Source organism: Heptranchias perlo, chromosome 28 (assembly GCF_035084215.1).
Source record: "Heptranchias perlo isolate sHepPer1 chromosome 28, sHepPer1.hap1, whole genome shotgun sequence".
NCBI lineage: Eukaryota > Metazoa > Chordata > Chondrichthyes > Hexanchiformes > Hexanchidae > Heptranchias > Heptranchias perlo.
Genome location: NC_090352.1, coordinates 997,501 through 1,012,316, shown reverse-complemented (window position 1 = coordinate 1,012,316; position 14,816 = coordinate 997,501). Strand labels below are relative to the sequence as shown.

The window sequence follows — 14,816 nt, the reverse complement described above, 5'->3', positions numbered from 1 at the left end:
ACAGTCCCCTCCGTGAGATAGTACGGGTCAGGTCTGGTTTTATTTGTCTAAAATCTCAGATTGACACGGCAGTCATGCAAATATTGATCTCAAACCGTGTACCTCTCATTACCCAGCAGCCAGATATCATTGGTAATTAGTGCTGGACCTTCTCGTGCCAGTGTTAGTTTTTACATGGTGCCTATTGTAGGTCTGGCTTTATCCAAGGTCCGACTCTTGTTCCTACACACGGCCCTGAAACTCCGAGGAGGGACCGCTTCCCAGCTGGAGCCGCTGATCCAACTAAAGTTCATGGAATTAGGGGGAAGGGTCAAGAGAACTGGGCCTTTGGCACCTGGAGTGGTCTATCTGGGTCATGCCATGATCTTATTGAATGGCGGAGCAGGCTCGAGGGGCTGAATGGCCTACTCCTGCTCCCATTTCTTATGTTCTTATGCCCCTAGCAGAAGAGGCCGTATACAGTAGTGTTTGGGGACCGTCCTCCCTCTCCCTCCTCCCTCCCCCACCCTCACCCAGACACAATACTGTAAGGGCGCTGCTTTTAAATATTTTTTTCAATCCATCCTTGTCTTCAAGGGTTCAGGCCTCAACTCTGGCCGTAACCCAAGTGAGCCTCACTTCCACCGGGGGTGAGCAGCCAGGTGTACCCCCACCGATGCGTCACCAGGTCCCGACTGAGGGTTAGGGATGGGAAGTTCAGTCTTCCAGCTCCCCCCTGCCCCGCCACCCGTGTATCAATGGCCTTGTAGGCGCGGGCGGAGGTGGCACCCCTGTTAGAAATTGTAGGATCGCCAACATAAGGCCAGGCCCCGGAATACACAGGCCAGTCAGGTAAGGCCAGGCCCCGGAGTACACAGGCCGGTCAGGTAAGGCCAGGCCCCGGAGTACACAGGCCGGTCAGGTAAGGCCAGGCCCTGGAATACACAGGCCGGTCAGGTAAGGCCAGGCCCCGGAGTACACAGGCCGGTCAGGTAAGGCCAGGCCCCGGAGTACACAGGCCGGTCAGGTAAGGCCAGGCCCCGGAGTACACAGGCCGGTCAGGTAAGGCCAGGCCCCGGAGTACACAGGCCGGTCAGGTAAGGCCAGGCCCCGGAGTACACAGGCCGGTCAGGTAAGGCCAGGCCCCGGAGTACACAGGCCGGTCAGGTAAGGCCAGGCCCCGGAGTACACAGGCCGGTCAGGTAAGGCCAGGCCCCGGAGTACACAGGCCGGTCAGGTGGCGCGATCAGTTGCATCAGGAAACTCCCAGAACAACCATGGATTTTAGGGCCAATAAATTAAAGAAGAATGCCTGAGCTCCCTCACTTTGATCAGCTCCTTAGCGACGGAAAGAAAGTCTGAATACTCACCGGCTGGTCCCGACTGTCCAGGCTCTCCTTTTTGTCCGGGTGGTCCTGTTTACAATGATATGAGAGAGTTGAATGAGATGAATGCAGGCTGAATGGGAACATTTGACTACTGTTTAAAACTATCTATTCCATCAGTGGCTGCAACCTTTATTTCTCACTTATGGAACACTGAGTGCCTGGCAGTTTGCCCCCCCTGCAGGCTGCCTTTATATCGGGCCGACGAGTCTTTTTCCCCTTCAAGTATTTATCCAATTCCCTTTTGAAAGTTATTATTGAATCTGCTTCCACCGCCCTTTCAGGCAGCACATTCCAGATCAGAACAACTCGCAGAGTAAAAATATTTTTCCTCATCTCCCCTCTGCTTCTTTTGCCAATTACCTTAAATCTGTGTCCTCTGGTTACTGACCCTTCTGTCAGCCCAAACAGTTTTTCCTTATTTACTCTATCAAAACCCCTCATAATTTTGAACAGCTCTATTAAATCTCCTCTTAACCTTCTCTGCTCTAAGGAGAACAATCCCAGCTTCTCTAGAGATTGTAGAACAAAGAAATATAGGAGTACCAGGCATAAAACCTGACGTGTTTGAGAGTTATCGATCTTTCATATTCAACAAAAAGCTGATAGTTGGGGTGAGATATTCTTGAAGCAATCAGATGACAAAAATGACGCTGGACATATTTACAGTAAGATCTTTGAAGCCACCAGGAAATCCCAAAATGGTGACAAAATTCCCAGATCTCCTGACTGCTCCCCAGTCAAGCAACACACACATCACCATATCTTGAATCAACTATGAGCCACGGAGAGCGGTCAGTTTTACACGGTCATTGAAAGCCTGGCAGCTTAAGATCCTCGCCACGAAACTCACAGATAGCATACGCGACAATTTGGGTGAGCTGACGGTCCAGATTTAATATGCTTCATAAATATTGAAATCCGGTTTACTTCCCCCATATCCCAGTGTTGGCGCCATTCCTGAATCAACGAGGCAAATAACCAGCTTCCAGATCTTTACCACCGCCACTCTTCAGCTACCTCCATGGTGTTTGGTTCCAAACTCTCCTCTCCATTTGGGGGTCACTATTTCTGCCTAGTTTGTCCTTCTCTCCGCTGCTCTGACTGAGATTTGGGGAGTCACAGTGCAAGGAGTAACAGCTGAAAAGCCACATCTTATTGCATCGCACAACATGGCACATTATATTACTGGAACAAAACAAGATATGCAACATGCTACCCACGGCTAAGTGGTTATTTCGCTTTTAAAACCAATTAATTATAATGCTTTAATTAGGTTTTATTTCATCAGCAGACTGTCAATACTCTCATGTAAAAAGCATAAAGCAGCTCTGTTTTGGTGTTTATTGGGTGATTAATGTGACATAGTCTACTTCAATTTTTATTCATTCTAGGGATGTGGGCGTCGCTGGCGAGGCCGGCATTTATTGTTCATCCCTAGTCACCCTTGAGAAGGTGGTGGTGAGCTGTCTTCTTGAACTGTTGGAGTCCGTGTGGTGAAGGTTCTCCCACAGTGCTGTTAAGTAGGGAGTTCGAGAATTTTGACCCAGTGACGATGAAAGAATGGCCAATATATTTCCAAGTCGGGATGGTGTGTGACTTGGAGGGGAACGTGCAGGTGGTGTTGTTCCCATGTGCCTGCTGCCCTTGTCCTTCTAGGTGTTAGAGATCACAGTTTTGGGAGGTGCTGTCGAAGAAGCCTTGGCGAGTTGCTGCAGTGCATTCCGTGGATGGTACACACTGCAGCCACAGTGCGCCGGTGGTGAAGGGAGTGAATGTTTAGGGTGGTGGATGGGGTGCCAATCAAGGGGGCCGCTTTGTCCTGGATGGTGTCGAGCTTCTTGAGTGTTGTTGGAGCTGCACTCATCCAGGCAAGTGGAGAGTATTCCATCATACTCCTGACTTGTGCCTTGTAGATGGTGGAAAGGCTTTGGGGAGTGAGGTTGGTGAGTATCTTGGAAGGGAACTTGGAGGTGATGGTGATCCCACAACATTGCTGTTCCTGTTCTTCTTGGTGATAGAGGTGCTGTTAAAGTAACTTGGTGAGTTAAAGAAAGCCAACAACACTTTTCTTCAAATTGTACTTTATTTCCACAGAAAACAATTTATCTTCAAAAATCTGCAGATGACAGTAGGAAATAATCCTCTCAAATTTTGAGAACTTTAGGTGGAGTGTAAGTTTTTTGTGCTAAACAAGGTGAAGGAAATGAGCATTGGGAAATGGGAATGAGACAACATAGAAATTCTAATGATGCGAATTCAAGTAATAGAATTTGTTCTTTCAAACAGTGAAATATTTTGCTATGTTAAAGGTAAGTTATTCAAAATTATTTTCACCGCTTCTAGATTTGTTCTAATACAAGTGAGATCTCACAAACGGCAATCAGATGTTTTTTGGTGATGTTGCTTGCGGGAGGAATGTTGGTGAGAACTCTCTCCTCTTCTTTAAACAGCAACAAGGGAGCTCTGACAGCTGCCCAAGCAGGTAATCACTTAACATCTCATTTGTAGGGTGGCACCTTGGACACAGCTACATTGGAGTGTCAGCCTTGATTATTTGCTCGAGACCTTCAGTGGGGCTGGAACTCTTGACCTTCTAACTCAGAAGAGTGCGACCAACTGAGCCAAACTGATATGGGGAATTTCATCCCCCAAATGTTTCTGGGGGGAGTAAAACAGCCCTAAAAAATTCCAGGTTTACAGAGTGGGACCATTATTGACCATTATTGACCATTATTGACCATTATTTCACTGAAACATACAAGATTCTGAGGGGGCTTGAGAGGGTAAATGCTGAGAGGTTGTTTCCCCTGGCTGGAGAGTCTAGAACTAGGGGGCATAGTCTCAGGATAAGGGGTCGGCCATTCAAGACTGAGATGAGGAGGAATTTCTTCACTCAGAGGTTTTGAATCTGTGGAATTCTCTACACCCGAGGGCTGTGGATGCTGAGTCGTTGAGTATATTCAAGGCTGAGATAGATAGAATTTTTGGACTCTAGGGGAATCGAGGGATATGGGGATCAGGCAGGAAAGTGGAGTTGAGGTTGAAGATCAGCCATGACCTGATTGAATGGTGGAGCAGGCTCGAGGGGCCATTTGGCCTACTCCTGCTTCTATTTCTTATATTCTTATCAGAACTGTGCTTCTGTTTCTCTGCTGTGTGTGTGAAAGATTTATTTTCTCTTTGTTTTCTATCTCTGTGGACCTGGCTAATACAGGCTGACTTAATATATGGCTAACAAAGAAAATTACACAATCGGTGAGTGTTTCCCATTTCTTTCTCCCCAATTTCTCTGCCAGTTTCCTGTGTCCCCTCCTCTCTCTAAGATATTGACTCCTTATTGCACTATGGCTCCATGGCAACGGTTGCCCTCCAGCACCCCATTATTGTAGGGTGAGCCTTGACAGTGAGCATCAGCATCCCCACCAACACTTCTCGGGCATCATCCTTGCCTGATGTGCAGCACATGTGTGCACTTCCAGCAAAGGTCACTGGACGGTGATCAGGAGCAGGAACCATGGTCCAATTTCCCACTCTCCAACACAATGAGCTGAGGTTACCAGTAGTATTGTAGCAGTGGGAGCAGCTAACTCAGCAACAGCTGGGACTTTCTTCTCTGTAAGGCTCAACTAATCACTGGAAAAACTCACTGAGCTATCATGACACTGGTGCTCCCGGCACTGAAGGAACCTGCCACCTCCTGCCAAGCTCATTGCCCCACTCACCCAATGCTCACCTCAGGGAAAGAGGAGTTCTGCTTGTGGCAGTAAGATCGCTGTGGTCTCCTCACCAAAGCAGGGCGCTCTGCTTCGATCCAGACTGCTGCAGGTGGTGAGTTCAGCTCCACAGCTTCTCTCTGCAGCCGATGTCCCACTGACGCCTTTAAGAATTCCCTCCTCTTATTGAGCATTGGGCCAATCCCAGGCCTCCAACATGCCAATGGCCTGAACCTGGCTACATGGGCAGCACGTTGCTCCTCTTACACTCGGATGGGAGGGAGAAAGTCAGTCCTAAACCTCTTTATATGACACTAGTGCCGGCAGCACCAATTTCATCGGAAATGCAACATCTCCCAGGAGGAGTTAGACAGGACACCACAGCACCAGCTCATTTATGCACTGTATCTGCTGTTACTATCATGAACTGTTCCTTCCCACCCACCCATCCCAACACTTTGTCTCCGCTGATGCCCATTCTTATACCCTTGAAATTGAACCTATTTCTCCCTTCAAACTCCTTTCATCCCCCAAATAAAGCAACCAATCACACAGGAGATCATGGAGTGGTGGATCTGGCACTGACCTCTCGGCCCTGGGGGCCCCCTCGGTCTGTACGTGTGGTCCTCTCGTGACATTGGCTGCACGTTGTCTGATGTCTCATTGTCTGTTGATGGCATTCCAGCAGTAACTTGGAGCTCTAACATCTGGAATAACAGCACAGTATGGGCTGAAGTTAGTATTTGGCATCTAATGACTGGCTCCTCAACACTAACTTTCTGTTAGGAGTGAAGGTGACTTTGAACCAATTATTTGATTATTTAACGGAGCTAGCTGGGTATGAAGATCCAGCAGCCTAAAATATCCCAGCCTATTTTCATTAGCAATATTTCCCACGATTAATCCGATATTGGATGTGTTTTAAAGGATTATCACATCTGGACATGTGTCAGCCATGGCTCAGTGGGTAACACTCTCACCTCTGAGTCAGAAGGTTGTGGGTTCAAACCCCACTCCAGGGACTTAAGCACAAAATCTAAGCTGACACTTGAATACAGTACTGAGGGAGTGCTGCACTGTCAGAGTCAGAGTCATAGAGTTATACAGCACGGATAGAGGCCCTTCGGCCCATCGTGTCCGCGCCGGCCATCAGCCCTGTCTACTCTAATCCCATATTCCAGCATTTGGTCCGTAGCCTTGTATGCTATGGCATTTCAAGTGCTCATCCAAATGCTTCTTGAATGTTGTGAGGGTTCCTGCCTCCACAACCCTTTCAGGCAGTGAGTTCCAGACTCCAACCACCCTCTGGGTGAAAAAGTTCTTTCTCAAATCCCCTCTAAACCTCCTGCCTTTTACCTTGAATCTATGTCCCCTTGTTATAGAACCCTCAATGAAGGGAAAAAGCTCCTTAGTATCCATCCTATCTGTGCCCCTCATAATTTTGTACACCTCAATCATGTCTCCCCTCAGCCTCCTCTGCTCCAAGGAAAACAAACCCAATCTTCCCAGTCTCTCTTCATAGCTGAAGCGCTCCAGCCCTGGTAACATCCTGGTGAATCTCCTCTGCACCCTCTCCAAAGCGATCACATCCTTTTATTTGAGACATTCAACCAAGGCCCCATTGCCTTCTTAGGTGGATGTAGAAGATCCCTGGTGTCCTGGGCCAATATTTATCCCTCAACCAACATACTAAAAAGCATTATCTGTTCATTATCTCATTGCTGTTTGTGGGACCTTGCTGTGCGCAAATTGTTTGACTATATTACAACAGCGACTACATTTCAAATTGATTTCATTGGCTGTGAAGCACTTTGGGATGTCCCGAGGTAGAGGAAGGCACTATGTAAATACCAGCGGTGCTAAATTGGGCCGTGTAGCGCCCGTTGTTTCGCCCTTACGCGGCCTGTCCAACATCCAAGATGGCATCTTGGCTGCGCGCGCACGTTTCCAGCGTGACGTGCACCGGACGCCATCTTGGTAAAGGAGTTAGCGCAGGCGCAGATAACGAACGCTGGAATTATGTAAAGTAGGGAGAAAATGGCTTCAATCAGTGTAGAACGCTGATTTAAAGTGACAGACACCATTGTGGCACTCAATGCTCAACTCAACGCACAGTCTTATCCTCGACCATCTGAACATGTCTTAAAGTGCCTGGAGGATCTCCCACCAACACTGTTTAAAGGGACCATGCAGGTGTTGCAGGTTAGTTGCTGGATTATTGCTTCTGGCTGCTGGAGGAGTAGGAAGTGTTTTTTGAAGCTCCCTACTCTTACTGAGAGTTCCTACACTACTTTTGAGAGTGGTTTGGCAGGTACTGCCTTACGGTTCGGAAAGTTACAATCCTGGTGGAACAACATTCCTGCCAACCATGGGCGGTCTGCTAGGGCTCCCGCTGGGCATTGAGCACGACTGGGAGCATGCAGAGAGGCCACGTCCAGCAGGTCAAGCTGCGAGGAGGCGCAGGGCAAAGAGGCGCAGGGCACTGAGCAGGAGGCCCTCCCAATGAGGGCCTTCCAGGATCGATTCTCTTACCTCAACATGACCGAGGAGGATTGCATCCGATGCCTGAGGTTCACCAAGGAAGCCGTCACCGAGATCTGTCAACTGGTGCGGCCACAACTGCAGCCTCAGAGCAGGGCGAGGACAGCATTGCCTGTGACTGTGAAGGTCACCGTGGCACTGAATTTCTATGGTTCAGGATCATTTCAGGCCTCTGCTGGCGACATGTGCAACATCTCGCAGTATGCAGTGCACTGCTGTATAAGGGAAGTCACAGACGCACTGTACCAGATGAGGAACAGGTTCATCACCTTCCCTCTCCACAGAGACGAGCAGAAAGAGCGAGCACAGGGGTTCACCCGCATTGCTGGCTTCCCCAAGGTGCAGGGTGCCATTGACTTCACACACATTGCCCTGCGTGTCCCGCACATCAACTCAGCCGTCTTCGTCAACCGAAAGGGCTTCCACTCCCTCAACGTGCAGCTGGTGTGCGACCACACACATTGCATCTTGGCGGTCGATGCCCGTTACCCTGGCAGTAGTCACGACGCCTTCATCATGAGGCAGTCCAACGTGCCCGCCATCTTTCATCTGACTCGGCAAGTCAAAGGCTGGCTACTGGGCGACAAGGGCTATCCCCTCACGACGTGGCTCATGACACCGGTCAGGAATCCACGCACACATGCACAGCAGGCCTATAATGCGAGCCATGCTGTCACACGCAACACCATGGAGCACACCATAGGCCTCCTCAAACAATGCTTCCGCTGCCTGGACCGATCTGGAGGAGCCCTGCAGTACTCCCCTGAGTGGGTGGGCAGATCATCATGAGGGACCAGCCTTTGCCACCAATGATTGGAGAAGACCAGAGGTGAAGGAGGAGGAGGCTGAGAAGGAAGAGGCTGAGGAGGAGGAGGAAGAGGAAGAGGAGAAGGAGAAGGAGGAGGAGGAAAAGGCTGAGGAGGAGGAGGAGGATGAAGAGGAAGAGGCTGAGGAGGAGGAAGAGACTGAGGAGGAGGGTGAGGGGGCTGAGCCAGTAGAGGAGGTGGAGGAAGAGGCAAGGGTGCGACAGGAACCACACGCCTTGTCTGCAAGGGCTGTGCGTGCTCACCTGATCCGTGCCCGCTATCAATAATTTGAACTACATCCCCCAACTCACCAACAGTCCTACATTCCTCACCTTTCCCCTCCCACAAGACAATCAAATCGCTCTCCATCTGATTACACATTGGTGTTCCTCTCAGCTCATTGCATAAATAAAAACCATCACCAAGTGCAAAATCAAACTCTCATTTATGGATGAATAAATGAAATTATGCAAACATAACAGAACTATTCCCCCTTGTGCATTCCCTTAGTGCCTGTTGTCCGTGTGCCTTTACCTATCCTAGTGCTCCTACAAGGTGCTTCCCCAGTGGCTGGAGCCTGGGTGGTGGGAGGCTGCTGGCCTTCAATGGAGGAACGTCCAGATGGCCTTGGAGGATGACCTTGAGCAGCTCTGGGCCTGGAGGGCCCGGCTTCAGACTGCACCATCTCAGCAAGGGCTGCAGCAGTCTGGCCTGGCTGGCCGAGAGGCAACAACAGGGGCACTGGTGGAGTGGCAGGGATGGGAGCAGGAACGCTGTTGTCCTGAGAGAGGACAGCAGGTCCGACTGCCATGGCGCCACTGCCACTCTCCCAGGGCAGCGCCTCAGCAGCCCTGGTGATCAGCTGGAGAACGGATTGCTGGAGTGCGTGACGCCCTGGAAGCCTCGTTCCACAGTGGTCCCCAGACCCATGATAGAAGCTTCCATTGTCGCAGTCTGAGCTTCCATTGTAGCAGTCTGAACAGCAACTGGAGCTTGCAGACCTTTGATGACATCGGTTTGTGCTGCAATGGAAGCCACGACATCGGCCATCAGACGCTGCATCATGGTGGGTTCCTCAGGTGCGCTGATGGAGGTGACCACCCGTTCCATGTTGGAAAGGATGGGCTCCAAACTCTGTGCGAAGCCCTGTGCCAAGTTGGAGCTGGACTCCTCCATGCCCCTTCTCATTGTGCGCAGGCTTTCTGGCGGCTTTCCAGTGCCCCAAGAATTTGGTGGTGTACACCCATCAGCCGTCTTCTGTAGCCTGGCCCATCGAAGTCCTCATCTGACTCCTCTGCAGCAGAACCAGTGAGCGACCTCGCCCTCCGGAGAGCTGGCACCTGGCACCTGTGGTATCCGTTCCCTCCGCCCCGGCTCCTGAGCACTTGTGCTCGGTGTCTCACCACGTGAAGACCCCTCCTCTAACCTAACCTCTAAAGGACGCGCAGTGTCAGTCTCTGAGCTGGTGGAAGCAAGTGTCAGATCGAGTGACGGTGTGGCTTCAATGTCCCCCTCCTCCTCCTCCTCCTCCTCCACCCCCTCCTCCTCCTCCTCCTCGGACGGTGCCGCATGTGTTCTTGGGTATCTGCAATGACAAAGGGAACAGGTTGAGTTCTGGAATGGGGAGAGGAGCAAGTAAGAGGTGTGTGCTGACAGCATGTGCAGCACGTAGGTCAGAAATGATTATGGGAAGAGGGAGATGTGGGAAACGAGAAGGAGCATTAAATGTGCAGAGACCCCTTTCATCGGGACCTCCAGCGCGCCATGTTGTCACGGCTGCAGTGACGGCCCGCCCAATGATCCAAAGCATTGTATCCTCTAGGTGGGTGAGGACGTGTAAGGGTCCCCGTCCACCCTCAGGTCCCTCCTGCTGCCAGCTGTTATGCGCCACCTTCTCCAGCAAGACAGGGGACAGTGTGTCAGTGAGTGTCCTGCAAGGTGTGTGGGTGATGTGTCTGTCGTGGTCGAATAGCTGCCAGTGTGTGTGATCTGAGAGTGTTGGTTGTGTGGCCTGTAAGTGTGGTACTATGTGTGGGTGAGATGCAGCATGTCGAGTGCAGCATTGTGTATGGATGGGCAGTGTTTGTTGGTGGGTGGGTGACGGGGAGTGTGATGCCTGGAGCAGTGGTACAGTTGGTAGGATCTGCCACTTGACACTTGCATTCACTCACCTTGGCCACTCGTGTCAAATCATTGAACTTCTTTTGGCACTGCACCCACGTGGGTGGTGCCATGCTCCTGGCATTTACTTCCTGTGCCACAGCCTGCCAATGCCTGCGGAGCTGCAGTCTGGAGGGTCTCTGGCCACCCTGCGGGTACATGTTGGCCCTCCTTTCGTCCACGCCTTCCACCAAGGCCTCCAGAGCATCGTCAGAGAATCGTGGGGCCCTCTCTCACGCTGGTCCCGCCATCCCTCCAGCCATCTTTCTCTCCTCCCAAATGTGCACCTGCACCTTTAAGAGATGCCGGCTGTTGATGACGTGCGCTGAGCACGGCCCATTTCTGACTTCCTCATTCTCCATGCAGCCTCTAAGCAGCACGGGTAGCGCTGGCTGAACGGAGATATCATGTTAAGTAACAGGCAGCTTGAAATTCATGTGCTGCCTGCTTAGGGGCCATTGGGCACGGGGTAATAGCCATCACGCTACCCCGCCCAAAAATGGCCCTTATCAAATTTTTTTTCCCCCAAGTTCTTTCTATCTTCACAAAGCAGGACACAAATAACCTCCCGGAAATGTTAGGGAACCAAGGGTCTAGTGAGAGGGAGGAACTGAAGGAAACCAGTATTAGTAAAAAAGAATAGTGCTAGGGAAATTAATGGGGCTAAAGGCTGACAGGGCCTGATAATCTACATCCCAGAGTACTAAAGGAAGTGGCCCTGGAAATAGTGGATGCATTGGTGATCATCTTCCAAAATTCGATAGACTCTGGAACAGTTCCTACAGATTGGAGGGTGGCAAATGTAACCCCACTATTTAAAAAAGGAGGGAGAGAAAAAACAGGGAATTACAGACCAGTTAGCCTAACATCAGTAGTGGGGAAAATGCTCGAGTCTATTATAAAAGATGTGATAACAGAACACTTGGAGGGCATTAACAGGATTGGACAAAGTCAGCATGGGTTTATGAAAGGGAAATCATGCTTAACAAATCTACTGGAGTTTTTTGAGGATGTAACTGGTAGAATAGATAGAGGAGAACCAGTGGATATGGTGTATTTGGATTATCAGAAGGCTTTTGATAAGGTCCCACACAAGAGGTTTGTGTGCAAAGTTAAAGCACATGGGATTGGAGGGAATATACTGGCATGGATTGAGAATTGGTTGACAGACAGGAAACAGAGAGTAGGAATAAACGGGTCTTTTTCTGGGTGGCAGGCAGTGACTAGTGGGGTACCGCAGGGGTCAGTGCTTGGGCCCCAGCTATTCACAATATATATCAATGATTTGGATGAGGGAACTAAATGTAGCATTTCCAAATTTGCAGATGACACAAAGCTGGGGTGGAACGTGAGCTGTGAGGAGGATGCAAAGAGGCTCCAATGTGATTTGGACAAGTTGCGTGAGTGGGCAAGAACATGGCAGATGCAGTATGACATGGATAAATGTGAGGTTATCCACTTTGGTTGTAAAAACAGAAAGGCAGATTATTATCTGAATGGTGATAGATTGGGAAAAGGGGAGGTGCAACGAGACTTGGGTGTCCTTGTACACCAGTCGCTGAAAGCGAGCATTGAGGTGCAGCAAGCAGTTAGGAAGGTGAATGGTATATTGGCCTTCATTGCAAGAGGATTTGAGTACAGGAGCAGGGATGTCTTACTGCAGTTTTACAGGGCCTTGGTGAGATCACATCTGGAGTATTGTGTGCAGTTTTGATCTCCTTATCTGAGGAAGGATGTCCTTGCCATGGAGGGAGTGCAACGAAGGTTTACCAGACTGATTCCTGGGATGGCAGGACTGACGTATGAGGAGAGATTGGGTCAACTAGGTCTATATTCACTAGAGTTTGAGGAATGAGAGGTGATCTCATCGAAACATATAAAATTCTAACTGGACTAGACAGACTAGATGCAGGGAGGATGTTTCCCCTGGCTGGGGAGTCCAGAACCAGGGGTCACAGTCTCAGGATACGGGGTATGCCATTTAGAACTGAGATGAGGAGAAATTTCTTCACTCAGAGGGTGGTGAACCTGTGGAATTCTCTACCACAGAAGGCAGTGGAGGCCAAGTCATTAGATGTATTCAAGAAGAAGACAGATATATTTCTTAATGCTAAAGGGATCAAGGGATATGGGGAAAAAGCGGGAACAGGGTACTGAGTTAGACTATCAGCCATGATCATTTTGAATGGCGGAGCAGGCCCGAAAGGCCGAATGGCCTACTCTTGCTCCTATTTTCTATGTTTCTATGTTTCTCATCTGTTGTCAAAAATTTCTTTAGATTAAGTTTCTGCTGCTTGTTTTAATGAGAGTAAAAGACCAACACATCAAATGTTCCTTCATTTTATAGGAAACATAATTCTAAGTATAAACAATATCTAAATGTTCCAAACTGTTTGAGAAGAATCTTCACAAGGTCTTTTCAAAGTTCTTGGTGCAGTAAAACTGCAGCAAGTTCTGTCCATCTACTGCCTGAATATTGCTACTAAAATGCAGCAGGTCAGCAAATGGACACATGTCACCCCAGGAAACTGGCAATGCTGACAGATCAAAAACAGCCCTAAATATCGGCCTTACAACATGTGAAGACAAGGAGTTAGACTGAAAGTGCAGTGGGAAATGGGTTTGTCATAACTCATGCTGCAGGTGTCACCAACATAACATCACTTTTATCACAGGAGAAATAACCTAAAAGTGCAGTTTGCAGCAGTGGGGGATTTAGAAATTACTGAAGAGCAGGAACTTTAGTTTCCAGGGAGGCCACAGGCCTCACTGCCCCAACCTCAATTTCCCTCCTCTTACCACTGGCCACACCTTCCCTGCCTGCTGCATGCAAATATCAGCGATGGGGGAGGGGGCATGTGAGGGGGTGGGGCCCAGGTCCCCGTCCCCATTATCCTCCCGCCACCCCTATTACCAAGCTTCCCAGGACCGCCTTGTAGAAGGTGGCAATGGGCCTGGAGCAATGGCTCCAAGGTCAGGAGACGGAGGGCTATGGCCTAATAAAGGTCTCTTCTTCCTCCACTCCCCTACCAGTCATGGATGAGGCCCATAGGGCCATAGCTCCCTTGATCTTTGGGGCTCTTCCTCCCCTTTAAATGCCTGGCTGGCTCCTCTGGTGCTGCAGTTGAGGTCCTGTTGCAGCATCGTTGGGATATTGCGGCCAGGTACTAGCAGGTTCCCTGTTTTGCTGCAGGAATGAAGTGGGGGGGGATAATGGGTGTGGGAAAACGGTGGGGGGGGGGGAGGTGGGAAACGAGGGGGTTAAGGGGCTGTAATGGGGGGATACCGGGGGATAATTGAAGCAGGTGCACAGACACAATTTAGCTGGAGGAGGACAGAGGGTGTTGAATACAGCTCCAACATATAAAACAGGAGTAAGGCACAAACCTCTAGTTATTGGTCAGTTAGCCTCACACCCATGGTGCAGAATAAGCTTGAGAGCGTGTCATGCGATGCTATAAATAAACATTTAAAGGACACAGGTACTGTAGAGATACAGGCCAGATTTTGCTGTAGCAGAGCATCTAATGACCTCTGTCATTAATCAGACTTGCCCTTGCACGTTTAGGTTTCAAAAATGTTTGCAATGCAAGTTGCTGAAAGTGTGAGCTGATAACGGGGCAGTGAGGGAAACAGGGCATCTGGGACCTGAGTGAACAGGACAAGCAACTGGGTATCTCCTTAAATAATCAGACTGAAGGATTGGGAAATTAAGCATCCAAGAAGTGAGAAGGAAATGTAAGAGAAATAAAAGGAGGGAAAAAAGATTGGATTAAGAAAGAGACAGAAAAAAGCGATAGAAAGGGAAAGTAAAAAAAAATTAAAAAATTTAAAAAGTTAAATTTGTCATTTTTAAAATCTCCAACAACAAATAAAACCTGAAGGAATGAGACCCCACACTTGTAATAGTTAATTTTCAGTGCCAGAGAGGTGGATTGGCAGTAATTAACACTTAGCACGTCGCTAAAGTGTACTCAGACTGAAATGGACAAGGTTTCTGTGGCGAGTTTAGTTCGTATCCACCGCACAAATACAGCAACTTCCCGCCACTCAATGCATTTCGAGGGTGAGGCAGACAGTGAGATGCCGTTTTTGCGAATCTAACGACAGAGTGATGCAACTCAGACAGCAACTTCTGCATATTTGAGTTTAACTGCGTATCTGCACCTTGCCTGAAGCTGCTGTTCCATTTTCGCATAAATTAGAGCGAGTGCCATTTGCCTCACCGT

The 14,816-nt window shown here is 49.4% G+C and overlaps 1 protein-coding gene across 4 annotated transcripts in view; it reads right to left on the bottom strand.

Moving 5' to 3' along the window:
- LOC137344771 (collagen alpha-1(XXVI) chain) overlaps positions 1 to 14,816 on the bottom strand; it is a 579,410-nt gene that overhangs the window by 120,939 nt on the left and 443,655 nt on the right. For all 4 annotated transcript variants that reach the window (XM_068007902.1, XM_068007904.1, XM_068007903.1 and 1 more), the window contains 2 exons: positions 5,667 to 5,787; positions 1,350 to 1,394 (listed from right to left, as the gene is read on the bottom strand). In XM_068007902.1, the coding sequence (XP_067864003.1) occupies positions 1,350 to 1,394; positions 5,667 to 5,787 (166 nt within the window). The remainder of the gene's footprint in view (positions 1 to 1,349; positions 1,395 to 5,666; positions 5,788 to 14,816) is intronic.